This window comes from Ixodes scapularis, unplaced genomic scaffold, assembly GCF_016920785.2.
Source record: "Ixodes scapularis isolate PalLabHiFi unplaced genomic scaffold, ASM1692078v2 PGA_scaffold5__190_contigs__length_132052651, whole genome shotgun sequence".
Taxonomy (NCBI): Eukaryota; Metazoa; Arthropoda; class Arachnida; order Ixodida; family Ixodidae; genus Ixodes; species Ixodes scapularis.
The window spans coordinates 127244311-127270005 of record NW_024609880.1 but is presented as its reverse complement, the minus strand read 5'-3'; the positions used below and the strand labels follow the sequence as shown (position 1 = coordinate 127270005).

General features: G+C 48.6%; 2 protein-coding genes across 5 annotated transcripts; one reads left to right on the top strand and one right to left on the bottom strand.

The window, feature by feature from the left end:
- The first annotated feature begins 665 nt into the window (after positions 1-665).
- Positions 666-23697, top strand: LOC8052639 (ATP-dependent RNA helicase DDX3X). Of its 4 annotated transcripts, none has more exons than XM_029967416.4 (13): positions 666-828; positions 2447-2492; positions 4748-4900; positions 5952-6057; positions 7579-7785; positions 8012-8247; positions 9611-9690; positions 10222-10464; positions 11407-11734; positions 12330-12520; positions 14555-14672; positions 15062-15233; positions 19124-23697. In XM_029967416.4, the coding sequence occupies exons 1-13, from the start codon at positions 784-786 to the stop codon at positions 19356-19358; spliced, it is 2160 nt and encodes a 719-aa protein (XP_029823276.2). In that variant the 5' UTR covers positions 666-783; the 3' UTR covers positions 19359-23697. The 4 variants fall into 4 exon arrangements, with proteins under 4 accessions (XP_029823276.2, XP_040359876.1, XP_029823274.2 ...); XM_040503942.2 differs by having other exon boundaries at positions 676-828; positions 4748-4891; XM_029967414.4 differs by having other exon boundaries at positions 699-1033.
- Positions 23316-25695, bottom strand: LOC8052638 (semaphorin-1A). Its single transcript, XM_002435817.5, has one exon. The coding sequence runs from the start codon at positions 25607-25609 to the stop codon at positions 23723-23725; it is 1887 nt and encodes a 628-aa protein (XP_002435862.3). The 5' UTR covers positions 25610-25695; the 3' UTR covers positions 23316-23722.

The window sequence follows — 25695 nt, the reverse complement described above, 5'->3', positions numbered from 1 at the left end:
AAAAAAAATCATATACTATTAACAAAACGCTTGGTGCAGTAGTAAAAACACTGCGGGGCGCAGGTTCCTCTGCTTCTTGCACGGGGGTTGCGAGGATGTCACAATGAAAACAAATACTGGGTAGACCTCAAGGCATCTAGCATTGGGGTCTACCCACTATCCTGCTAATCAAAGCCAATCGGAACTCCACGTCCTTCTGACGTCACCCAGTCACCGCAACCCCTGCGCAAGGAGCAGACTCGCTCTCCGCATTCGGAAATTATTTAAAGTCCCGAATATTCGCGCACCCCTACATACCACTAATTCGATTCCTAGGCTTCGCCCACATGGATACTGATGGAATAACATGGAACAGTGTCGGGATTATTTCAAGGGGATGAAAACAAATGAATGCATAGATGGCGCAAGCCGCCGTCTAATTAAAAAGGCTCACTCGTGTGTCTCAGACCTACATAGTTTTCGACAAAACCTTTTATTGCTTAATTATTCAAGTTTATAAATAAATTTTCGTTTAATTTTCAATACTTTACATACTAAAATGCTTTATTTTACTCGAAGTGTGTCGCTAACGTCGCTAAGGTATATTTTTACCAATTATGTTTAGCTGTAAACCAGCGCCGCGCAGCGTACGGTGGTATTTTTCCAAGACGGATATGGCCAGGGCAAGTACAAGAGAAGGACATGACGTCACTGCGGCCTCTGCTTTGTTGCAAGAGGAACTGATTATTGCTGTGGTTTGAGTCGCACGTATTATCCGTGAACTATCCATTTGTTTTGTGTAATATGATTAATGAATCCGACCAAAATGGGAAGGGTCTAGAGCAGCAGGTAAATTTCAGCCAATTTGGCCTTTTCCACTGAACAGGATATTTTTTTTTTTTATTTCGGCATAAGACAAACTGCAGGATTCCAAGTTAGGGTTAGCGTGTAGCACGGTACTCTCAAGAAGATGGCGCATTGGGATAAAAGTTTACCCTTGTGGAATCCCTCCGTGCCTCTGGATTTTGCATCGTGTTGGGTCCTCTGCAACAATGTAATAACCTTTCCTTTTCACGAGTGACACAAGATGTTTGTGCTCAAAAGTTTTTGCTCGGTTTGTGCGGAAGACTTACATTTACGAGGACGATAGCAAAGTAGTCTTAGGACCAAAAAAAAAAAAAAAAAAAGCCACGAATTACTTTTTCTTCGCCCTCGACGCTTCCTTTGTTCTGTCGGTCGCTGGCCCTCTTTTTAACCTCCGGACTTAACATCGCGATGGACCTGGCGTCCAGCGCTGCTTTTTCTGGCCGTTTTTAATCCCGTTGAGTGCAACCGCTGCCCCGTAATCGTATCTGCTCTGTTCGGCCTCTCCAAAAAGATCGCCTGCCCGTGGCCTAGTTCCGTTTCACTCGTAGCCGGCTCAGCACCCGGCGCGGTTTGGTTTGTCCAAACACGGGTTTATTCCGCACGGTTAAGCCTTAACATTAGTCATCCCTTCCTCCTAAACCCGTCGCCGACTCCTACACGGTCCTCGGTTCGAGCCTTTTACGTTTTCGCGTGGTGTGGCGGCAGACACCTTTCCAAGCCTTTTTCTCTCGGGAGCAACGCTTTGTTCTTTCGCACTCCCATCGGAGTCGATGAAAGGTTGACGGCTTCGGCGAGCCGATAACTGCGCGTGGCCACGGCGAGAGTCCCGAATTAGGATAGCGCTAGCGTCGTCGAATACCTGCAGTTTGCTTGCCTTGGTTAGTTTTCTAGCGCTAGTAGTCTAGCGTAGAGAGTTCCGTCCTGGCTCCTCGAGTGCTACCCAAATAACATGTCTTTTGGGGATCAATTTGCCTTTGGTTCCTCTATTCTAAGGCTCTCTGTAGTTACTCAACCGGATGGGTGTCAACAAAAGCAGATAAATTCCGTCTGTGCTTGCTGTTTCTTTTTTATATTGTTTTCTTTTTGCATGATTTGTAATATTTCAGTTGTGTGCAGAGATCTCTGCTTGTAGCCATGTTAGAAACTGATCAACTCATGGCCAGATAAATGGAGAATCTGGAACCGCAAATCTTTCTGGAAGAGTGATAGATTTGTTTTTTTGTGGCCCCAGATGGTTGGACTTTCTGAAATTGTCATGTACAAACTCTGCTTAGGCTTATTTTTTCAGTTTGAGATTGAGGTTCTCTCGTTTTAGTACCTTGTCATTCAAACTTTGTTCATTGATTTATTTCTTATGGAATGATCAGCTTATGAAATCTCGACAAGTATATATTGTGAACCCTACCCTGTTTTTGAAATGAGTCACTTTAGTCCATGGAGTTGTAAGAATTGTAAATATAACTTTTTGTTTTCATTTCTTTTGCGTTGAATGATAGAAAGGTTAGCCTGAGCACATGGCTCTAGTTGAATGAATGGGGTAGAGAGGAATGCTCATGTTGCAGTTCACATGACCTCACATGTTTTCCCTGAATTTTCTTAGTTTGCTGGTCTAGACTTGAACTCCGGTTCCCAAGGAAACAAGTCTGGTAAGTGATTTCTTCAAACATTGGGAAGGGGAGGTGGGAACTACCAGAATCTAGGGAGAGGAATACAGTATGGCACGGAATTCTTTCTGATGGTGAACCACGTGATCTCGCTTTCTCACCCCATATTATTTTTCTGTAATGGCAGTTTTTAATTTTCTAAGTAATTCTTGAATAGCATCGAAGTATTGTCTCGATTGCCTTGTGGAGTACTGTATTGCTGTACGTTTGTGCACACTTGCATGAGAGCAAAGACATGACTAACTTCCACTTAGAGATGAGAAAGCAATTTTTGTCACGCTTTTGGTTAGGTGTAGGCTTAAGAATTACTTTTTGAGGAGCTCATGTCTGAAAAAAAGAAGAACTAAACATACAATGTTTGTTTGTCTGTGCCAGCAATTTTTTTTCATCAATGGTGCATTTGCCTACAAGTAAACTGGTAGCTTCTCAGTTTTTCCTGCTAACAGTTTACTAGCTTGACTTTGGCTGGGGCACTTTGTGAAATATAGGAGCAGTTGCTAAGGTTGCAGTGAATGCGGTTAGCAGAATTTAGGTGTGTTTTTTTTTCTTTGCTTTCAACATGGGTGCTGGAGTGTTTACAATCCACCGATTTATGCACAATGTAGCTCGTAACAATGCTGGTCTTATAGCTGCACCATAGTTATTACAATAACCGCTAGAGGCATGGATGGTGCTAGTGTGCAGTTGCATTTTGAAGCAGGCAGCAACCAGTCTACATATGACTTCCGATGATGCATTCCTTTGGGGAAACGCAAATGCTTTTTCTCTTCACTCTTGATTATAAAAGCAAATCTTGCTTAGTGTTGTGACAGAATAAAAAGTTAGGAATGCTTTGCAATCAGATGTACGAAAATATCTCAGTGTTTTTCTTTCGAATTCATGGAGTCTAATACTGCACTACAATAGCCTAATACACATGTATAATATGTATTGGATGTTGCAGACTGCTATTATGGGGCATGTATTTGCGCATATAGTCAATGCTATGAAGCACACAGAGTAAATCAACTTGACAAAACACCAAAAGGATGCTAATATATGCCAAATCAAACAAAACAGACAAGAACGAAGCATGGAATTGTGGAACGAAGAACACATACCGGATTAGTAATCAAAATAAAGGAGTAACCGAGTGTGACCTTCTTCTTTATTTTTTGCTCGAATTGATAGCTTGTGTTGGACATATCACGCTGTACAACATAGACCTGGGCCTCAAAGTTGGTAACTGAAAAATTGCTCAGTAATGAAAAAAAATAATAAAGTAAGTCACTTTTATAATGCAAATAAAGCTTCCCTAGTACCCGTTACGAGTAGAGAAACTACAGATTTGTATCATTCCCTGTTGAAGAGAAAAATATCACTTACATTTTCCCATAGAAATGCACAGCAAGACTGGAAAAGTAGACTAATTGCTGTCTGCTTCAGTTTGCAACCGCAAGTCCCGCAGACACTAGCGCCAGCTGAGCCTCTAGCGTTTATTGTAATAACTATGGGCTGCACATTCTCGAACCCAGGTTTCTGGAAAAGGTAGATCCGTTCTTTTGCAAGAGGTGGATCCGCTCCTGGGGAACTGGGCTAGATTGTGGCCTCTCGAACTTCCCTCTCTCAAGAAAGATCCAACTTTCTCGACTGATATCCAAAGAACCCCATCCATTCTCGGTATTATTGTAGCAAAGTGGCGCAGAAACCTTTAGAACACGTAAACAGTAATGACCATACCGGGGAATGTATGGCACATGGTTGCGTATAGGTAGATAGCTTATGATTGCCAAAAAGATGTTAATTTAACGGGAAAAACTGTTCACTGGGAAGCAGGGACGGTGAACAAAAAAATAGGGAGTTCGGGAACACCGGTGTTCCCATACTCTGTTTCACTTTCGACCGCGGCTGAGAGTACAATCTGGCGGAGCCAATCGAGCAGTGCCTCGTCACAGCGATCAATGCATTTGCTGTCGCCAACAAAATTAATCGCGCGCAGTGAATGCACCTTGATCCTGGACATTTCTGTACATGATTGTTTTATCCAGTGATGGCAAAAGACGAGGAACGCCGCGACGACACGCTCTTGGTGCTGATTGTTTGAGTCCCTCGGAAGTGAAACGTGGTATAGGAAACAAGTTGTAGAAGCCCTGGGCTACGTGAAAGACCGCAAGTGTCGTCTTGGAACTGACCAATCTCTGTGACCCCAATGGAAAGTTTCCCTAAAGTCCTTCCGCGGTTGGGTGTTCCCCTTGCAGCCGCTAGCAGATACGTGCCCCCTCACCTGAGGAACAACCGATCTGTGGTGCCTGGACCTCCTCAGCCCAACAGCCAGTGGAGCCAGAAGGGGGCCTACCCGGACCCGCAGGGAGGAGACGATTGGGCCGCTCGGGACGGACAAGGTTTCAGGGGTCCGTTTCGGACTCGTTTCTTTGGACCCCACCCCTCCCCCCCTCCTCTGCATGCTGTCTTAGCTGCCGACGCCTGGGGCAAGCTTGGGCTCTCGCGGGGCTGCGTCGTGTGGTTTGTTGAAACTAGCATCAGAGGGCAGAGAAACCAACTTTTCTGTTTGTCGCTGGGTTGTGGGCACATTCCCATCCGTACAAAGATTGTAACCAGATGAGTGCGGACCGCATCGCCATGTGCTTGAGGTCGAGGAATTCTTTGTGAGGTAGACGAGAAGTGGACCTGCCGTCCAACTTACCTGGAGTTCACTTTTGCTGCAAGTAGCGAGGCCTTACATTGCAAGTAGACAGTGAGGTGTCTTACGTGACTGCTAGTGCCAGTACTACTGGTATTCACAATGATATACTTGCCGCCTTTTCTAGCGAGCGACATTGCCAGGAATGTTTGTCCCTTGGTCATAGGCGGAGGGGATTGACTCGATGCTGATAGCTGGCTCGGGGTCAGTGAGGATAGAGGTTTGGAGCTGGTTTATGTGCTTCTCGGTTGGTGCACCTAGAGCCGAGAAATAAGCTATGCTTGGAGCGTCGGTCCCCGGTCTTCTTGTGGGCTTTGGTATTGGTACGATTAGAGAATGCAACTTCCCGAGCTTCGGTACAGTCTCATTGTTTTGCTCTGCCACAAACTGTTTCAAACGTTTCAGGAGGACATAAAAACGTGCCCCATGATTTCAGACAAAGGTTCAGATAACTGGCAACCGTGAATTTAAGTGCCAAGACGGCTCAAGTACGGTTTTTCTGAAGGGTAGCTTGCTCAGTGGCATGAGAAGCACCCAGAGGGGTTTGTGCAAGAAGGCAATGGACGCCAAGCAGAAAGCTCCCTAGACGCAGCCCCACTCTAGCCGGTGCGAGCATGGCTGGGCAGCCTCGTGAACTCTCTAAACCCCCTCTCCCCCTTAACCACTGAGCAGACCCGTTATGTGGTTAGCGGCAGAGTTGTGTTTTGGGATTCACGCCACGCGGTGCTGTTTGCGTGAACCAGTGTCTTCCCCATGTCCAGGCAACGATCGCGGAGGAGGTGGCCGTGCTGACTTCTCCAATTTCGGAGGACGTTCCAAGAGGATCGATGGCCCCAATGTGCGCAACAATGCCATGCCACCACGCCAGTGAGTGGTTTTCACATTTTTTAAAATGATTTTCAGATCAACGGCGAGGACCAGGGTTTGTACGATTGTGTTCCAAACTCGCGTGAAAACCACGAGCACCTCTTAAAAAGTGTGGAGATTAAGGAAGCTATTGGGAACCCAAAGCAGTCTCCCTTTTACCTGGAAACAGCAATTCAAACTAAACAGCATATTTTTTTAAACACAAGGCTGGAATAAAGAAAGTTCGTCAGGAGAAAGTATAAATCTTTCAAATTGCGGTACTTCATTGCTGTGCATATTTTGGGCAGTTCAATACATCATATGCAGGCAACTGGGGGGGGGGGTTGGCCTTTGTTCTTGCTATCATACACGTGCATGCACAATGACAATTCCAGTAAAACATGCTTGTATACGTGTACAAACTACTGTAAACGATTAAATTTTTGCGAGTCACGTACAATTCGCGAAAAATACACCCCGCGAACAATTCTGGCAATATGTGAACGCTACGGAAGCTACACTCGATTCGTGAAAATTAGAACTCGAATAATTTCAAATTTCCAGCTTTGGCCCGATTCGCGAAAATTTAAGCCCGCGAAAATTAAGTCGTTTACAGTATATCATTATTTCACGAAGAAATCCTGTTCCACAAGCATTTCAAAGGCATTCATTAATGCATCTGCAAACCAGCGCATGCAGAGTGGCACGCACAGGGTCAGGGTTGTGAGCTAATTTGCCAGCCGCCCAAAGGCTTTTGATATAAATGCCACTTCAAATGCTCGCAAAGCAGGGTATAATATCCTCCCAACTGATAAACATGCAAACATAATTTCATTTTCTGAAACACTTGCGCCACCACTTCAGCGACCCCTCGCACACTACTACCACCTTGTGTCGTGTGGACGGATGGGGAGGTTCACCGGTGGAGCTATTTCTGTCGATAGCTTTTGGTATTTTTAACCTAATTATAAAGATAAAAGAGACAAACATGATAAGAAAAGGTACAGAAACACGTTGGTATGGTCTTGCCCAGCGTCTTGTACGCCGGGTAAACGAAGGCCCGCTCCTCGAAGTCCATGCAGCACACAACGGCTGACGTTGACAGTGCCTTTCCCATCCTTAAGTAGTCCATGCTTTCTTTAACCTCGACGTCTTCGGGTGGTGAAAGCGCGTACTGGCTTTTTGGGATTTGCATTGCAGCTCTAAACAGTAGGTCAGCATGATCGGAAACCAGGATACGGGGGCAGAAGTGAGCTGAATGTGGGATTGCGAAGCGGAGTCCTTCCCCCGATGTCACGGTAAACCTCGCCCGATCGGGGCGCGGCGATTGCAGCGACGCTTGTATTCGCTCTCGGGCCTAACAGAGCACACCGACTAGACACTTGTGACGATGACTCTGCGTTTTTTTTTCGGCAAAGTTTAATCAGTGCGTTCCGCTAACTTTCGGCGCCAACTTTGTGTTTGACGAGTCTATATCTTCAAGAAAGTTGTTCTTTCTTTCGGAGTGTCTCTCAGTGGGCTGCTATTTTGTGTGTTGCACAGGGGAGGCTCTAACTGGCGCAATCCTGAGGAAGCGGCCCGGGAGGGCTGGGGTGGAGGAGGAGGAGGCGGCGGCGGTGGCAGCCGCGACGACCAGCGTGGTGGCGGCGGCGGTGGCGGCAACTGGGACCGCCGCAATGGGGGGCGGCGCAACTACGACGGTGACGAAGACTGGACCAGACCGCTACCTAGGGACGACAGGATAGAGAGGTGAGCACGATCCTCCTCGCCCTGCAAGCCTTTTTTTTTTGGAGGGGGTTCATTTGTTCCGTTCCCTTTCTTTGGCATTTTAGAGAAAGAGAGAGTAAGCGAGGCGTGGCCCAATAAAGGAGTGCAAAGCTCGAGTCATGTGAAAAGTGGTTGGCGGCCTTTGATTAGGTTGCAGAGGCTTGAGTGGAAGGCAGACTCGAGAGCCTGCGGCGTCTCTTTGTTGCAGAGAACTGTTCTCCCAGGGACACACTGGTATCAACTTTGAGAAGTACGAGGACATCCCTGTGGAGGCGACGGGCGAGGACTCTGCCAAGCACATCAACTCGTTCGACGAGTGCTCCTTGACGGAGATCATTCGTGTGAACATTGAGCTGGCCCACTACACCTGCCCGACCCCCGTGCAGAAGCACGCCATTCCCATCATCCTGGCCAAGAGGGACCTGATGGCCTGTGCCCAGACTGGTGAGGTGCCGCTCATCAACTTCACTTTTTTTTTTTTTTTTTTTTGCATGTGTGTGTTTGTGTAGTACGATTTGAACTGGTTTGTTTTGTAAACTGCAACAGCTGCGGCCCCAGCAAGCTCGTCAGACCGAGGCACGTGAAACTTGCCGTTGAAGTGTTCTGCTCCTGCAGAGAGCTCTCATTATTGTTTTTGTCGCTAAATTGGCTCACTAAAACCATAGCATTAAACATGTACGAAGTTACCGCTAGAAAGGCGTCTAATCTAGGAGTGTTGGCCGTCATTGAATGACTGAAATTTCTGTTCGCTGAAAACTGAGAAATATTGAGCATTTAGTGTCTTCAGATCACTTTTGTACCGCAAACAAGTACCGTATTCGAATATAGGTCAACCTTTTTTTTTTTTCGGAAATGTTGTCGAAAATTAAGGGTCGACCTATAATCGTGACCAAAGAATTTCGACCTAATTCGCGACCAAAATTTTAAACCCTACCGAGGGTGTGGAGCTATCAATCACCTAGCCGGTGTTGCGGTAGAGCCCCGCGCCGAACAGCAGCAGCCGACAGCCAGCTACGGCTCTCGCACATTTTCCTCGGGCGTCGGGTTTCGCCATCACGCCTGTAGCGTTCCCCTCGCTGGGCAAGGGGGAAGGGGAGGGAGAGGAACGCGATGCGCCATGCACTTTGCCCTTCTATGCGCTCCATTCCTCTCTCCCTCGCAAACGCGCAAAAAAAAAAAAAAAGAAACGGAGGTACTTTAGTTTGTTTTTCTTCGGCGGGTCGCGTGTTGCTCACGGGGCTCGCAGCGTTGCTCATGTCTTTGTATTTGGTCTTTCGTGGCTGGCCCGTCTCCACCTTCTTTCGTTTCTTCTTGTCGTCATTTTACAACGGTGTCAGTGACGTATTGTTGCCAATTTGCGAGGATGTCTACCAAGCTGACCAAGCCTCGGACAACGATATGTCCGGAAGTTCTGACGATGAATAAGTTTTTGACATCGCCCTGTGATTTAGCTGAGAGTGCTGTAAATAAAGGTTTGTCTCTTTTGCCCTAACTTTCCCCTGTTCCTTAAAAAAAAAAAGAAAGGTCGACCTATATTTGAATTATTTTTTTTTTATTCTCGGTGGGCTCAATAAATAGGGGTCGACCTATTTTCGTGGTCGACCTATTTTCGGGTAAACACGGTAGTTGCGACAGGATATTGGACAAAGCAGGAGTCGTTTTACAGTTATGTGGTTTTTGTTCAGTACTGAGGGTTTATACGTTCCTACCTGATCTATAGAAAATTGAGCTGCTACGGGGAACCTTGGTGGCAAAGTGAACTTGATGTCTGAGCGGCGTGCTCATGTGCCCTTTCTCTCTTGTACAGGGTCTGGGAAGACTGCGGCCTTTTTGGTGCCCATCCTGAACCAGGTGTTTGAGGACGGACCGCCGAAGAATGTCCCACAGGTGGGTTGTGTTTTGTCTCATCGTTCCCTTTGTTGGCACTTTTTTTTGTTCCAACATGTGCCAATGCTGCGAGCAGAGGGTTGCACCACTGCAGAGTCGTATGACTACGTCTACGTTCTAAAATTAACGACTTGTTAGTAACTGTGGCACATCTTGACGTCGCTGAAACTTTGAAGAGTAAATGGAACATCACTCGGTTTCTTATTGCAAGTAACCGTGGATATAGTCGGTGACGATTAGGAGTTTAGGGGAAGCTCCTCCCACCTCTCCAGTTTAGCAGAGCGAACGCTGAAGAGAAGACAATTTTCTCTCGGCTAAGAGTACAGCTGTTGTCCTTTCGCTGGCATTCCTTTCGTGCTCCTCGTTTGTTGTAGCTGTTATTCCTATTGTGTTAAACTATTACCAGCTCTCCCAGTTCAGCACCGATTAAACAGCTCGATTATTCTTGGAGAGTGACTCCCAACAATTCGGTCTGTGCTTGGTCGTGAAGTGCTTGGGAAATGGCCCTGACTGTTACGGGGCCCCTTGCAGCAACCGCACCGCTACTCGTCGCGGCCCAAGCAGTACCCGCTGGCCCTGATCCTGAGCCCGACCAGAGAACTGGCCTGCCAGATCTACGAGGAGGCGTGCAAGTTTGCCTACCGGTCGCGGGTGCGCCCCTGCGTGGTCTACGGTGGTGCAGACCCCATGCAGCAGATGAAGGATTTGGACAGGGGCTGCCACCTGCTTGTGGCCACTCCAGGACGCCTGGTGGACATGATGGAGAGGGGCAAGGTGGGCTCTCTCTTTCTGCCTCTTCTGCTTCCTTCAGGCTCCGAATGAGTGGGAATGGGCGCCTCCATGTGTGCTTTGCTTAGGGCGCTGGCCTGTACCGTTGTGTCCCGAACACTCCTTTTTTTCTTTTTTTGTTCTCAAGCGCGTAAGAAAGAGCACCTCTCGGCACGAGCTCTGGGCGTTGACGGTGCTATGGCGGAATTTTGTTGCGGCTATTTCTTTGTATTTTTCCCGAGAGCGTATGCTGTCAACATTAGGTGCTACAAAGAACGTCTCTCCAAGTGGAAGGGCATTGAGGCACCCTAGGTTGGGGGCTTCAGTGGACCTGGAGAAGTAGGGGAGGTGCAAAAAGAGTTGGGTTTTGTAGCTAAACTCTTTCACTGTTTTATTTAGAGCATGCGTGCTAGAAAAGGTGCCATTGTATATTTTTTTTACAAGTGGTGACTGTTGTATGTTCGTCAAGGAACTGTGCTAGTCAAGGAAGTGTACAAATCTAAAAGGATGCCAGTCAGTGTGTGTTCGTTCGTAGATGAAAGCTTGGGAGACTATCATTTTCATTTTTGATTGATCTTGCATGTGGCTCACGAATCGGTAGTTTTCTAAAAAAAGAATAAGCAGGCAAAATATAGTAACGTGGTGACGAGCTCACGACAGGGCAGTTGTTCAGAGATTTCAAAATGTTTCTCGTAATTACCAGTTTGGACATTCATACGAGGAATTAAAGATGTGTACATGGTCACACCTAACGATCTGTCCCATGCTAGATTATTGGTGCATATGAAACAGTCTTGCTCCAGGGAGGTGAAGAGACAGATAGCCTTTTTATTTTAATGTCACTGTTTGGATGGGTGACGTGAAAAGCATGTTTGGGGATGTGGGGGTGACCCTGGGCACACGAGCGTGTTGCCGACCCTTTGTCCTTGTCTCTTGTGACGCATCCAGGTGAGCCTGGAGTTGGTGCGGTACCTGGTGCTGGACGAGGCTGACCGCATGCTGGACATGGGCTTTGAGCCCCAGATCCGGCGCATTGTGCTGGAGGACAACATGCCCCCTGTGGGCCAGCGGCAGACGCTCATGTTCTCGGCCACCTTCCCCAAGAAAGTGCAGGAGCTGGCCCGCAAGTTCCTCGACAACTACATCTTCCTGGCCGTAGGACGGGTGGGCAGCACCTCGGAGAACATCACCCAGAAGGTGGTCTGGGTCGAGGAGCACGACAAGCGCTCCTTCCTGCTCGACCTCCTGAATGCCGCAGGCCTCAGGACTGGCAGCCGTGAGTCTTTGCCACTGGCCTTTTAGAGCGGAGCTCTTAGGCGCCTGTTTCCAAGTTTCACGGCGTCGGCGTAACTGCGCTTTGGGAAAATCAATGTCGCGTGACCTCGGCACAAATTCAACTCCCCGCTTAATTTAGCGGGAAAAATGACGTCGCATGACTTGGTGTCTTGTCACCTGTGAACAAATTCAATTTCTCCGCTAGATTTAGCGGGAAAATTGACGTCGTGTGACTTCACTACCAATTGAATTCCCCGCTAAATTTAGCGGGGAAACTGAATTGGTGTTGAAGTCATGTGGCATCAATTTTTCAGCTAAGTTTAGCGGGGAAACTGTGGGAGGAGGAGGAGGAATGGAAGAAGAGTAGGGGCATACCCTACCCTCCGTATCCTCCCTTCCTCCTCCTCAAGAGCTGCGCTCTGATTTCGTGTTAAGAGATTTCTGAATGTCTCATTTTTTTCTCTCAACTTTATTTTCTTTTTGTCCATCGGGTGCTGAGTAAAGTTGAACTGTGCCTCTTCCCAGTCCTTGTGGACTGTTCTTCTCTAGGACCTTGTCGGTGGTCCCGTGCATGTGGTCAAAGGGTTATCTTGCAGAGGCGGCCCTGTCCGACTCGCTGACCCTGACCTTTGTGGAGACGAAGAAGGGAGCAGACTCGCTGGAGCACTTCCTCATGAAGGAGGGCTACCCCGTGACGAGCATCCACGGCGACCGCAGCCAGAGGGAGAGGGAGGACGCCCTCTGGTCCTTCCGCAAGGGACACACCCCCATCCTGGTGGCCACTGCCGTGAGTCTCGGATGCCTCTTCCACTCTCCTTGGGACGCTGTCTTGTCATTCTGCGTAGGAGAGAATGGTGTTCTCCCACTGTCGTGTGGTGTCCGGTTCGAAACACCTTCTGCAAACGTTTATTCTGGAGGGAGTGAAAAGGGGGAGTGGGAAGGTTCTCCCCACCATGGGCGGCTTTGCCGCCCTACGCTCGTTCATGCCACGGGATGACTATGCGATTTTGCCTGCACACATGGCTGCAAACTGCCGTACTCAGCAATCCTGCACACTGCCACTTCATTGTGTGTTATCGCATCGCCCACTGCTGCCACTCTTTTAAACAAGGAAGAGCGGAGTTGCAGGATGCTGCCGGCGGTGCGGAGAGGGTGTGGGGCAGGTTGTGCTCGACCGAGGAGAAACACAAAATAAATATGCGACGAATGTGCATTGCGCATCAATTCTCCACAGGTGGCGAGTGGCCGAAAGGACCTTTACAGCAAAGCTGTTTATGGCTAGGGTTCCGTGGATTTGTCTTGTGTGCAGTGACTAAAAACGCTCGCATTGCCGCACGAGTGTGCCTTCCCCGTATAAAACCAAAATAAAACATTGACAGACGTGCGTGCAAGATGTCATTTGTTTTAGGATTTTACATTAGAACAGTTACCGCTGCTGACGCCGGCACGTGTGGCGTGTGGAACACCATTTTCTGCATTCTCCTTGATGCATGGGTAACTTAGCAATAGGCCTGTTCAGTAGATCTTGAAAATGGGCTCCATTTTCAAGATCAGTTCACTCTCAAGCAGATTATAAAGGTCTCTCATATTTGCCGCTTTGCGACCTGCGTCGGCCATGTTCGCACGCTGCACTCCGCACTCTCCCGGGGTGGCAGTTCCGTCGAGCGTGTCTAGTTTCCTCCGGCTCGTCGGGGCAGGTCTGTATCGTCTGCTAAACAGCTTCGTTGGTAATCCACCTTCACAGAGTGGAATGGCTCATGATTTGTTTTTCCTTCACTGCTCAATGCTTGCTCGCGCAGTGTCTTGGTTTATCTCCGCCTCTTCGCTTGCTCCTTTGCTTTCCTTCACATTTTTTTTTTTTGTTTTCTAGGACAATTTGGTCTTTGTTTTAACGCCGCGGCATGGCACCACTCACAGGGTTGCAAAGTTAGAGAGCCTACAGAAAGTGCAGTCTGTCAGCAAGCCAGATCGTGCCTCCATTGCAAACTATTCCCTTACCGCTGCCTCCACTCTCATGGTGGTTATGTCCACCCCTAAGAAATTCCTGGGGAGGGGGTTGCTTTGGCTTTGCCACCTTGGGTGCTGCTTTGGTGTGATGTTTGCTTGGAGCGTTCTTGCATAGTCCAGCAGGGACGGTCCTATGCGGTCGTTTCTCTGTCGACTGCATAGGACCGTCCCTGTCGCTTTTCTGCAGCTCAGTGGGGATTATCCTTTGCAATCTTTGATGGCCTTTTGGCATCTCACTAGCTTCAGGCATTCTTGCACGGCCCTGTGAGTATCATTCTTTGCAAACTTTTGACGGTGGTTCAGCAGCGAACTTCATGGACAGCCCAGCAGGCACTGTCTTTCCAACCCCTGCTGGTGCTTCAGCGTTGCGCAACCTTGGAGTCTTCTCGCACGATCCAAGTGCCGTTGAAGGCAATGATATTCCACTGTTATGGAGCTGTGTGTCATTCCAAACCTTCCCAAGACTAGTGGTTTGATTTGGCCACGGGAGAGTCAAGCCGCAGTTTGGCTCCTAAGATGTGACAAACTGCATTTTGGAAATAAAGGTGCAGATTGCTGCAGGTTGAGAAACGGGAAGACTCTTGACGAGTGCAGAAGCATGTTGCGGATTTGGCGTGTACGAAACGTTTGCAAGAATATGCAAACTGCTAGTAGTGTAATAGTTACACGGCTCAACTCGGATCACGTGACCATATTTAGATAGTGGTTTTTTGAGAGCAAAACAAGAATGTCGGAAAGTGTGCCGCTTGCAACGTGCTTTTGACCGCATAATTGCATATCCTCGTGACTTACAAGTGCCATACCTTGGATGCAGGTGGCAGCCAGAGGCCTGGACATTCCAAACGTGAAGCATGTGATCAACTTTGACCTGCCGAGCGACATTGAGGAGTACGTTCACCGCATCGGTCGTACGGGCCGTGTGGGCAATCTCGGTGAGTGGCTTTGGCCTGGTGCTTCCTTTTTTTTTTGTGGGATTACAGAGGGTGTGGCTTCCACCATGTTTCATTAGAGGTAGCTAGGCCTTTGTGTGGTGTAATTTGCATCAAAGTGCTCTCGTGGTCTAACGCATTTTGAAAAGGTATAGTTTTGAGTTGAGGTTTCCCCTGTATTAATGCTATAGTCACTGACAGGTGGGAACGGCAGGGCTCTTCTCTAAAACGCGCTCGTTTCCTTTGACTGGGTGTGCACCCCCGTGGAAGGTGACGATAATCCGCTAATATTCTGCTCAGCTGTCGTGTCAGTCGTACGAAAATGGCTTTTGGTAAAGCACGCACAATGTGCTTGAGCTTAGAGGGCACGGTGCTCTTCTTTACCCATCCAGGCCTGGCGACGTCGTTCTTCAACGAGAAGAACCGCAACATGGCGCTGGACCTGGTGGAACTGATCACGGAGACGAAGCAGGAGCTGCCCGACTGGCTGGCCGCCCTGGCCAAGGAGGTGCAGGGGGAGCAGAGGGCCACCAACCAGAGGCGCTTTGGCAGCGGAGGCAGAAGGTGCGTCCCCCCTGCACACGAGATGGCCCTTTTGGTCTGGGTAGTGGGGAAAGCTGTCTGTTGCCGCCCCGGTGGCTTTATTTCTGCGAAGGCATATCGTCCTATCCACTCGGACGTCCTGGAACCATGCACCTTTGCTGGAGAGCATATTTTTTGTATTGGTGCTGGATAAACTAATTTTATAAGCGGCGCTTTTTTTTTTTCTTTCTCTCTTTCTCTCTCTCTCTCTGTGCCGATCTGTTACCTCGGATTTGGCCTTTGTGGAGCCCATTTCGGTGTCCCGTAACTAGATAAGCAGAGGCATGTTTCTGAGGCTAAACCTCTGGCAGAAGACTCTAGCCCTGGTTCGCTGGCTATGTGTAGTCGGCAGGGATGGGCAGTATTTCAAATAGAAGTATTTGAAATACGTATTTCAAATACTTTGTGTATTTTGCATTTGTATTTAATTATAAATTGAGTAATGTATTTAACGTGTGTATTTAAATACTAAAACGTGGGTATTTCAAATACATTTGTAATTAAATACAATTTTGTGGGCGAAAATACATCCCTCAAATTTATTGTCACTGTCCAGAGCAGTAAGAAAGCTACGCTCTGCACCGAATGCAGTGTATCTCAATCAAGCACAAGCGTTTAGTGACTTTGTGATTATGGTGCTAGTCCAGGTCAAGAATAGTGACGAAATCGACGTTCACATGCAGACTGGCTAAATAACTGCCTGTGACAACTTGTGATGCTTTCCAGCCTGATTTCCATCCATATTTTTGCCTGGAACATTCTAAATGCGCCGGTCGTCCAGATTTTCATAACTGATGCGAGTTGCAACAATACAAAATTCTCTAGCTGGTGCTGCGCGTCTTGGTAGTCTCGGTTCTTTGATGGTCTATACCAAAATGTAATCGACAAAAAAAGCTGCTTGAAGCTCTGTACTTTTTCCACCTATTACGTCCAAGCTGATAACATTTTTTTTGTGATTATATTGTTATTACGTTACTAGAGCCTCGCACACTAACTCCCGAGTGTGCGATGCAAAATTAAAATGAGATACCAGAAACCTTTTGCAGATGCCCTGAAGTTGCTGACGCAAATTTTGAGGAATGTATCTGGAAAAGTATTTGGAGGAGACGAAATACATTTGGTTGTATTTGTATCTTGTATTTAATTGCTTTTGGAAAAGTAATTAGATTTGTAATTACTTTTTTGACGAAGTATTTTGTATTTGTATTTCGATACATATTTGCATGTATTTTGCCCATCCCTGGTAGTCGGCGTACGTCCAAAGCATAAAATGTATTTGCACGAATATAACGCGAGAGCAGGTTTTAATGCCCTCAAAAAGCAAGACTACTATTATGACGCGAGCCGGAGGCTGCGTAAATTTATTGGACTCTGGGACATAGCTGAAGTGAAAAGGCAATGTAAATCGGGGAAATGTGAGTATCTTTTGACTGCATTCATCCTACTGCTCATGTCCTTCCATTTGCAATCCACTTGGTGACTTCGCAGATATGCAGTAGCACGGCGTCCCTTATCTGGTAGTTCCTTTTTCTTCAGTCCACAAGCAAAGCAAGGCAGGAAGCAGATGCACCAACATACAAGCACCACACCACTCTGGAGCGGAAACTAAAAAATGCGCAGGCAGAAAAAAGACTGCTGGACACGATACACCATCACACTCATTCTTCTGGTTCCTCCGCATAAACGACTGCCGCCCCATGACGCTGAGTGTCCGTGCCGCGAGGGCGCCTGTAACACCAAGCGTCCAACGTCAGGAGAGCGTTCGCAGGGCAGACGCAAATACGCTGCAAACGAAACACGGGAGCGGAAGAACAGCACGCATGCTTTCGCATTGCCAACTGATGAGAAGTGCTTAGGTGTACCTCAAGCCTTCCTTCCCCACCCAATCTCCTGCATTGATCCAGAAGGATTGCTTTCTCCAGACTCACGCGCCTCATGGCTGAACTTGATTCCAAATATTCGCGACTCCAGCGACCTTTAGGGGGCGCCACCACCAAACAAACATGGCGGCTGAGTCCAGGTCGCGTCATCTCGGCCGGGCCGCCTGAACAGGTGGTGCATTAAATTTAACAGATTTTCTTTTGTTTAATGCCCAATTTTATAGGTATTTGAACTGGGACGGTTAAGCGTAGCCGGTGCACATAAACTTGCAAAGCATAGTATTGTTTTTCCGGTGTTTTTTGTTCTTTTCATGTCAAACTTTCGTTTCGGAGATTTCGTTCAAAACAAACTATGGGCTCCAGAGAGACGGTAATATACTAATTAGTTTTGATCATCCAAGGAAAGCAGCGATGACTACAGAATTGTTCCGCCGAGAGCAGTTTTCAGCTAACATGCATGCCTCGACCATGCGACTTATCTGTCCGCGAAATCAAGCTTTTGTGCGTATCCGCGTTTAAGAAACAGCTCCAGTCGTCTGCTCAGTCACCAACACAGGCTGCAGGACAATTATGAAAATTAAGCAGGTGCTTCTTGAGCCAAGGACCGTGTTAACCTGCTGGCGCCCCACTAAGCAGCTGTCACTTGTATTTCAATTCAGGTTTTAGTAGCAATCGAGAAGTCGTTTTGTTTAGCGGGTTATGTGTTATATTACATACTATGTCCCACTAAAGCGATGTTAGTATATTCTTCGGGTTGAAATATGAGCTTAATTGACTAGCTATTAGGCGAACTGCTGAATAAAAGTATAGTTGACTAGCTATTAGGCGAACTGCTGAATAAAAGTATATTTTACAGACAGAGATATACTACTTAAACTTAGCCAAATGGTTCTAGCCGGCAGCACGGAGACAAACTGAAGAGAGCCTTCATCGGAGATACATGCAAAATCTCTCTAAGCATTGAACTTTGCTTCGAATCCTGAATGGAGAAAATGGGTATTTTTTGTGGCCGGTCAAACTGAGCAGTGTAGACTTACATTGCTGCTGGCTTCGACAGGGGTATAATATAAATATTGGTGGCAACATTTGTGTTCCCTCCAGTGAAACACCGCGCCTGTCTTCCTCAGTCCACTGTTCTGCATCCTTATAAAGAAGCCACTTATAAGTTACCTAGTAGTCGTCACTTTGAATGTTATTCGAGACGGACAAGAAATCAAAACTTTTTTCCGTGATTCCTCCCCATCCAAGAAATCGAAAGCATGCGATCGTGTGTTGTGGAGTAAACGGGCTTTCAAACACGTGATGGAAGGAAAGAATCTACTGAGGCTTCACCACACTAATGAACACTCAGGCAAATTTTTAAAAAAAATATTCGGACCTTCGTCAAATTACATTGTTCGCCACCGCGCCGACAACACGTGTCCGCGAAAGCCACCAGAGATGTGGACAGGCGCGGAGCGACCTGGTCCGGCTGGTTCCCGGTTTTCCCCATTGGTGGCGTCCGTTTTGCTGGAGTCGCGAATAACGCGAGGTGTGTTTTGGAGCACGTAATTACGAGAGAAAAACCTTGCGCTATATTCATGCAAATACGGTAATTGTTAGCAGTGGCTGGACACAAATAAACTACCCTTCCAGGCTTGTTGTATTAACCCGAAAATATTGCTGCACGTGAAATACGCGGAGGGCCAGTCATTACGATTGCAAAAGGGGTCCTATAAATGAAGAGGCACAAAAGTGTTCTTCGCCGGGCATATTTTGCGTTTGATTTCCAGCTCGAATGCTTCACACTCACTTGTCTCTTCTACATTGTAGTACTGACCCTTCTGTACTTTTCTTTAGGCTTTGGTCGTAGAAAGGGCTTACCTTTTCTTCGGTAGAGGCAATAGCCCGTCAACGAGTAATGTCCGAAGACACTGTCTCGCGTTGTGCGAGGCTTCTGAAGACGTCGGAACCCTATTGCGTCTCCTCAACGTGTCTTCCGTCCACTCGCAGCACCCGTTATGGCGCCGGCGGCTTCGGCAGCCGGGACTACCGGCAGTACGGGGGCCGCGAGCGCACGGCGGGTCCTCCCAGCGCCGGCGGAGGCCGCAGCACGGGCGGCGCCCCGGGAGGCTATGGCGGAGCCCCGCAGTACGGAGGCTACGGCAACAACAGCTTCGGGGGCAGCTACCGCCCGAGCAGCTACGGGGGCAACTACAACTCCTCCAACGACTGGTGGGGCAACTGAGGGGGCTCCGGGTGTGCTGGGGGGGACTCCTATCTCTCCGCCCTACGGTGCCCCCCCCCCCCCCCCCCCCCTTTTTTGACATTTTGGGTCCTCCCCTCTTTCTTTACTTGTACCTAGCTCGCTTCTTCGGTCCCCCTTCCCCCGCTCGATTTCTTTTAACCGCTTCTTCTTCTCGGCGGGGGACGGGGAGGTTGAGAGTCTGTCTGCTGCACAGGGTGGACCTCCTTGTGTGTGAGCGAACAGACTCTTTGGTGGAGAGAGGGAGGCGCTCTCTCTTCTCGCCATGTATTCCGTTGTTTTCCGCCGCGACTCGTTCGGTGAACTGGACCGTCGCTGCCGCTACGACTGCTGCGACAAGGGGTGGCGCCATCTCCGGCCGGCACCACCGAAGACGACCGAACCAAAGTGGTGAAGTGCACGTTTATTTTTCCCGAGGTTTTCGAAGGGAGGAGGTGCTTGTTCCTGCGTGACGGAGAAGGTAGGCGAGTTAACGGCATTCTCTGTGTGTGCGAGCAAGGTCGGAGGAGCGAGACCCAGGTGACCTTTTTTGTCGAAGGGGGGAGCACACCATTGTTGTCTTTTTTTTTTTTTAAGCTTTCTCCTCGCGCTCATTGACGAGGAGGGAGGGTAATAGCAAAACAAGATGTGTGAGAAGAAAAAAAATTGACTAGCATTGTTTTTATCCTCCTCACGCCTAGATTCTTTCAATTAAAGTATGCGGAAGTGAAAAAGGAAAATGGAGAGTTCGTAACTTGCACGGGCTCTCGTAGTCTTTCTCGGCAGCCGGCGTAACATCCGGTAACCGCCGTCGGCGTTTGGGATTTGGGTCCTGATGCAGTAGAGGTCCCAAAGAATGTCGCTTCCCTTTCCTAATTTATTGCTCTCGCATTTGTTTCCCCCTCGCTGTCCGAGTACTACACATGTGTGCCGTGGTTGCGGCCGTCCTTCGCTCTGTTTTGGAAAGCCAGCATCGCAATTCTTGACTGCAGGAAAAAACAATCTGGACAATCTAATAACTCCCCCACCCCCTTCGCTTTTTCTCTCGAGTTTCTAGCCGAACTTTTGAGTGCGTCTCGACGGTATGGGACTCTTTCCGGCCTCGGATGTTTGTTTCGAGCATTAGTGAATGTAACACTGTGCGTGTGCTTTACATGTGTTTCGATTTGCTCGGCGAGTAAATGCTGGCCGGTTGGGTCAGTCAAGGCCAACTCCTGTGAACCTTTGCCTGCGTTCTCCTTGGTGTTTATTACTCCCCTTTTGGGGGTGGAAAAGGGAGTCTTTCCCCGAGCACGAGCTTGGCCAGGCCACTTGCTAGTGTACCATGACTCGAGGCTGCCAATTGCTGTGTTCTTTGTCCGGGAATTTTTTTTTCGTTTCGCTTTCGTTTAAAAGGTGGTTTATATGCATACGTATATATATATACATATATATAGTTGCGGTTGTACTGGCGGTCTCATTGGTTTTGCATTTGTATGCTTTTGTGTTCTTCCATGTAATTCTAAGTTACTGTGCGCACTGGAGGAAAGGTGGGAGGTTTAGTAGCATAAGTCTTTCTCTTTGTTTTTTAATGCAAAGGGTGTGAAGATTATTTTTTTTGTCTGCTTTCTGTGTTTGCGTGTAGTGTTCTCTTGTTACTTTTTTCCCCTTCTACTCACTAGCTTCTTGAGACGCCGTTATGTATACACTTGTGTATGTGGAAATATCTTGGACACTTACATTTTTTGGGGAGACGCACGGATCCCGAGGGGTTTCCGGCGCTTCCTCTGAACGCAGGAGCAGGCACACAAAGTGGGGGACGAGGAGACAAGGCGCTACTATAGGTCTGTGTGCGGCACGTGTGTGGCTCTTCGCGGTTTCGCTATGCGCTACGGCGGATTATGTGGCAGATGTCACAACCAAATCCCCGTCTCTCTCTCCCGGAGATCGGGAGGGCGAGGCCGGTGAACCTGCCTATTTTTTCGAGTTTAGGTGTACAGCGCGGTTTTAAAAACAAATGATGGGCAAGATGAACAAAGCGGGGGAGGGATGAGGCAAAATTTGAGCATTGGCAGCACAATTTCTGGAGTGGCGAAAAAAATGGGGACGAGTCAAATTCTTGTCTTTTTGTTTTGGTGGGGAGGGCTCATAACCAAAGGGGTAGGACAGGTTTTTTTTTTTTTTATCTTGCTGCTGGATTGTAGGGCAAGAGTCTTCGTTGGTTTCCTTCCAAATTCCTCGTCGATGAAATCTCGGAAATCCGTCAGAGCAGAGACCTTCCGTGGCACGGTGGAAAAAAAACTGACAAAAGAATGAAACGGCGTCTTTCTTTTGTGGCCAGGATATGCAGGGTTCTCGCTCTTTCTGCCAAGAGATTAGGAAGTGGTCCAGAACATTTTGCTCCCCGGCAGGGGGAGGAAAGAAAGGGCTCGTACATACCGGAAGTATTGTGGCCTCGTGTGCCCTTGGGCAACCTTTCGTTTCAGCGGCATCTTGAAAAGGCTCATTTTATTCCTTCCCACCCATCTGGAGTCGATGGCTCTTCTATTTCTTTTAATGCGTGTATATGTGTATGTATATCAGCGTGTGGCGCACACGCGTGTATGTATGTATATATGGCTTGAATCTAGAACTGCGAGTCTTCCCGCATTTTTATTTCTCCCGTTCCTGCGATGCAAAGGGAAACAAGCTGCGAGGCCACAAAACTTGACTTTCGGTGTTTTATTGTCTGAGCGAGGAGGTCTCGGAAAGGGCGAGAGTATACACCATCCCACCTCCCAGGCACCAGCCGCTGCACGCAGCAGTACGAGAAGGCTGTCTAGTCTTTGTTCCTTCCTGTTGAGAGAGTCTCGCACGACAATGCCGCGTGCCTTTGGAGCCCTCGCTTGGCTCGCAGAGCTCGTCCGCCGAAAGGTTTGCAGGCGAGACTCTCTGTTCTCTACGGAGTTTGAAGAAACCTTTTTTTTTTTTTCCCTTTCTTTGCGCGCAGAACGTCGCTTCCGTTGCGAGGTCGTACAAAAAACGACGAGTGGACAACCATTGATTTTGCGGTCACTCAAAGTGTATGGGCTCAGTCTTGCCTATAGCTGGTGTGGGGCGTCGGGGGGCCTTTTGTAGGGGTTGGGGGCCGAAAGAGCTTGAGGAGGGTACGTCCGTGCTTCCAAGTCGGGGGGTGCATCGCGGCCGTCAGTTCTGACGAGAACGTGCCTTACGACGACTAGTGGAAGGGGCAGGTTTTTACACTGCCGCTTCCCAAGCAGTTCTTGGCTGGGCACTTGTACATAAGTTCATCTGCAGGGAGTGCATTAGGTCTCATTGTCTATAGGTATATATGTGCATTACATATTTATATACGGGAGGTGAGGTGGCACTCCTGGCGTGCGTGTGCCCGCATTTTCTAGCAGTTCCGGGGATTGTACATAATCGGAGGGTGCCCGGGGTAGACTTGTGAGCTGCAGCCATTGCCTCCTGGGCTGGCCCGAGCACCTTCCTTTGCCGGCGGGAGTGGGTAGACCATTGGGTTGGGAAGTGGGCGCTTAGGCAATTTTAAGCAGAGTTCTCTGAATTTCGGAGTATTTAAATGGAAGGGGCATTTCTTTGGGGATGGTCGTTTATGGGAACAACAGGTTTCTCCCTTTTTTAACCTGTATTTAAACGCTGCAGCTTTCATTTGGACAATGAGAGAGAAAGTGCTGTTGGCACATAGCCTCTGTCATCAGGTTCAGTTTCAAATTTTCATCCTTCACTCCAACATTACTTTCTGGAACAAAGCGTTCGTCCTGGGAGGTCCATTGCCAATCTCTCGTCGTCTTGGCATTTGTGAGGGAAGACGCCGACACATACATTTTGCCGGAGGTCTCTGCTACGTTTTGGCGGCGCAGCTCCTGAAAAGCATAACTGTCCACCAGAACAAATGACCAAAGTACACAGCACAAAAACAATTTTGCCCATCATTGCTTTCTTGATTTTTTTCTTTCTTTCTTTCTTTTCGGGGCTTGCATTCTGTTTTGGAGTGCAGGCAAAGTTTAGGGGAGACAGGCAAGGCCAGTTGCTTCTTGGAAGGCCTGAGATTAATAGACAACCTGGTGAGAGCTGGTTGTGGTGATCCTATGGGTCACATGCAAACGTGCCGGGCGGGCCTGGCGATTTCGCGAAGTACACAGATTAAAAGGCTGAATCCTCTACTCCAGAAATTGTAATCTTGTCTTACCTTGGGTAGCGAAGGCCTGTTGTTTTTTTTCTCCGTAAACAACCAGATGTGGGGAGGATTGTTTGGCCCCCAAGTTTTGGGCATTTTATTGTCATTGTATTGGATGTGACCTGTTCCAAATCAACGAGAAATAAAATTGGTAGTCACGCACCAGCTACATTGTCTTTTCTTCGCTTGCTCACCTGTAGTTAAAGTAGGACATGTCTTTTCTCTGGTAGTGTCTGTACCAGTAACCGATTCCAAAGCCGATGACGATCGAACCCATGATGGAAAATGCGATCGCAAAGCCTAGTGTGTATGCGCTGTACAGGTGAGCCATACCTTTTGCAGCAGAGTCTGCACCCCAGTGATCATTGAAGCTTGGCAATTTCATGTTCGAAAAGTGTTTGGAGAATTCGTCTGGACACTCCATGCTGTGTCCCGTGAGCACTTCCTGGATGACTCCTTTCGGAGGTTCGCCGTCCACAAGGGACCGACACTTTCCTGTGGCTTTGTCCCACACGCAGTAAGGATCTTGGAGTCCCACGCACTGAGTGCACGTGCGTACTGTCCAGTTACAGTTGTCCAGCGGCACGGAAACCACCTCGACGTGTGATGTCGCCAAAAGCGTCATCAGTTGGCGGCGGCGTACTACCTTTAGCTCTACGACAGGCTCTTCGGCAGGGAAAACCACTATGTCTTCAATGACCACCGTGGAAACCTCCTTAGCTCCTATATTGATGGCTTTAATTATGTGACCGTGACTAGTACCCACAAAGAAGACGTCGTACCTTTTTCCATTAGCGCTACGCACTTGCGGGTCTATCGTCAGGCTGGTGTAACGGTAGTCGAAACCAACGTGAGCCAGGACGGGTTTGTTGAGGTAGTTGGTCACATCAACCTTAGAGAGTGGGTCGTACCGCTCAAGGGGCGTGGATGTTGTGGATGAGTTCGCAACTACTGGAGACTTTCCACTGCACCCACTCTGGTTCGATTTGCCATCTCTGAAAGATCTGTCAATGTCTTCGATGCTGAACGCGCACACGGCTGAAGCCTCGAAGGGACTGTCACGAACATTAAATGCGGCGTACAGCACAAAGGCGTCGTTCCAACGAGTCAGTACTGGACTGATACTCTGGATGTGCGAGAAGTCCAGAGGATGTGTGCCATTGAGTGAACAGCACAACCGTGCCTTCTGGAAGGTGGTCCACATCCATTCGTGCGGTGGCGCTCCGCCAGGGTCGTTGCCGCAGACTCGGACAACCGTGGACGCCACGCGTCGACCGCAGCTCTCCTTTTCTAGCGCCGTCTCCGTCATGAAGAAATAGGCGTACTCTTCGACCGCGAAGGCCGCAACGAACTGCGCGTCGGCGCTGAGGTACTTCCAGTCGTTCAACTTTGTGCGTAGGGACATGCCAGTCAGCATGGGCAACTTCTTGGGCGTTGTGTGGGCCGAGACGCCAGCGATCTGGCGGTTCCCGAGAAGCAGCATCACGGCAGACTGGTTGCGGTTGTATGGACACAGGTTCTTGCCATCCACCTCGGTCTTCCACGTGTAGCCCTCGGTGTCGCTGTATTTGTACTCTCGGCAACGTGGCGAGTACGCGTTCGTCCCGCAGACTAAGAAGCCATTGCGGGAAATCCGTTTTGCTATTCGAATGTAGTTGGCGCAGTTAGGGTCTACTTTTGCTTGTAGCGCGGGACACGCATAATCTAAGCCCCCGTACGACGGCCAGCTGATGTTGCCGAGCTGTTCAAGCGTCCGCAAACTCAGGTTGTAGAGGTAGTCTCTGCCCCCTACGAGGACATTGTCCCTTTCAACCAGCAGCAGTCGTAGACTCTCTGCCGATGCGTGGGTTTCGTTGCTCCTGGAGAAGACTTGAACCATCTGATGAGGATACTCCTCGATGAAAAGCTTGGGCTCCAGCTGCCGCTCCCAGAAACCTGTGCAGAGGGACAGCGCTTGGAGTATCGTCAAGGGAAGTAGCGACCGCATCCTGTCTTTGCGTCGTAAGTTGAGCGGAGGCGGTGAGGAATTTCTGGTCCCGATTACGGCTCCAAAACTGGGGTCTTCATCTTCCTTCATAGTACGTCTTTTATAACGTGAAGTCCATAGAGATAGAAATGATGATTGGACTTCGTTGGAGAGGAGACTATGCGCCGAAGAGGGAA

What these genes read in the sequence shown, in the direction of transcription:
- LOC8052639 (XM_029967414.4), top strand. Translation starts at nt 950, where the DNA reads ATGGCGCATTGGGATAAAAGTTTACCCTTGTGGAATCCCTCCGTGCCT. An exon ending in AGGCCTCAGGACTGGCAGCC is followed by an intron (nt 11,735 to 12,329) that starts GTGAGTCTTTGC and finishes GTTATCTTGCAG; the next exon opens with AGGCGGCCCTGTCCGACTCG. An exon ending in GGGCCGTGTGGGCAATCTCG is followed by an intron (nt 14,673 to 15,061) that starts GTGAGTGGCTTT and finishes TTACCCATCCAG; the next exon opens with GCCTGGCGACGTCGTTCTTC.
- LOC8052638 (XM_002435817.5), bottom strand. Translation starts at nt 25,609, where the DNA reads ATGAAGGAAGATGAAGACCCCAGTTTTGGAGCCGTAATCGGGACCAGA.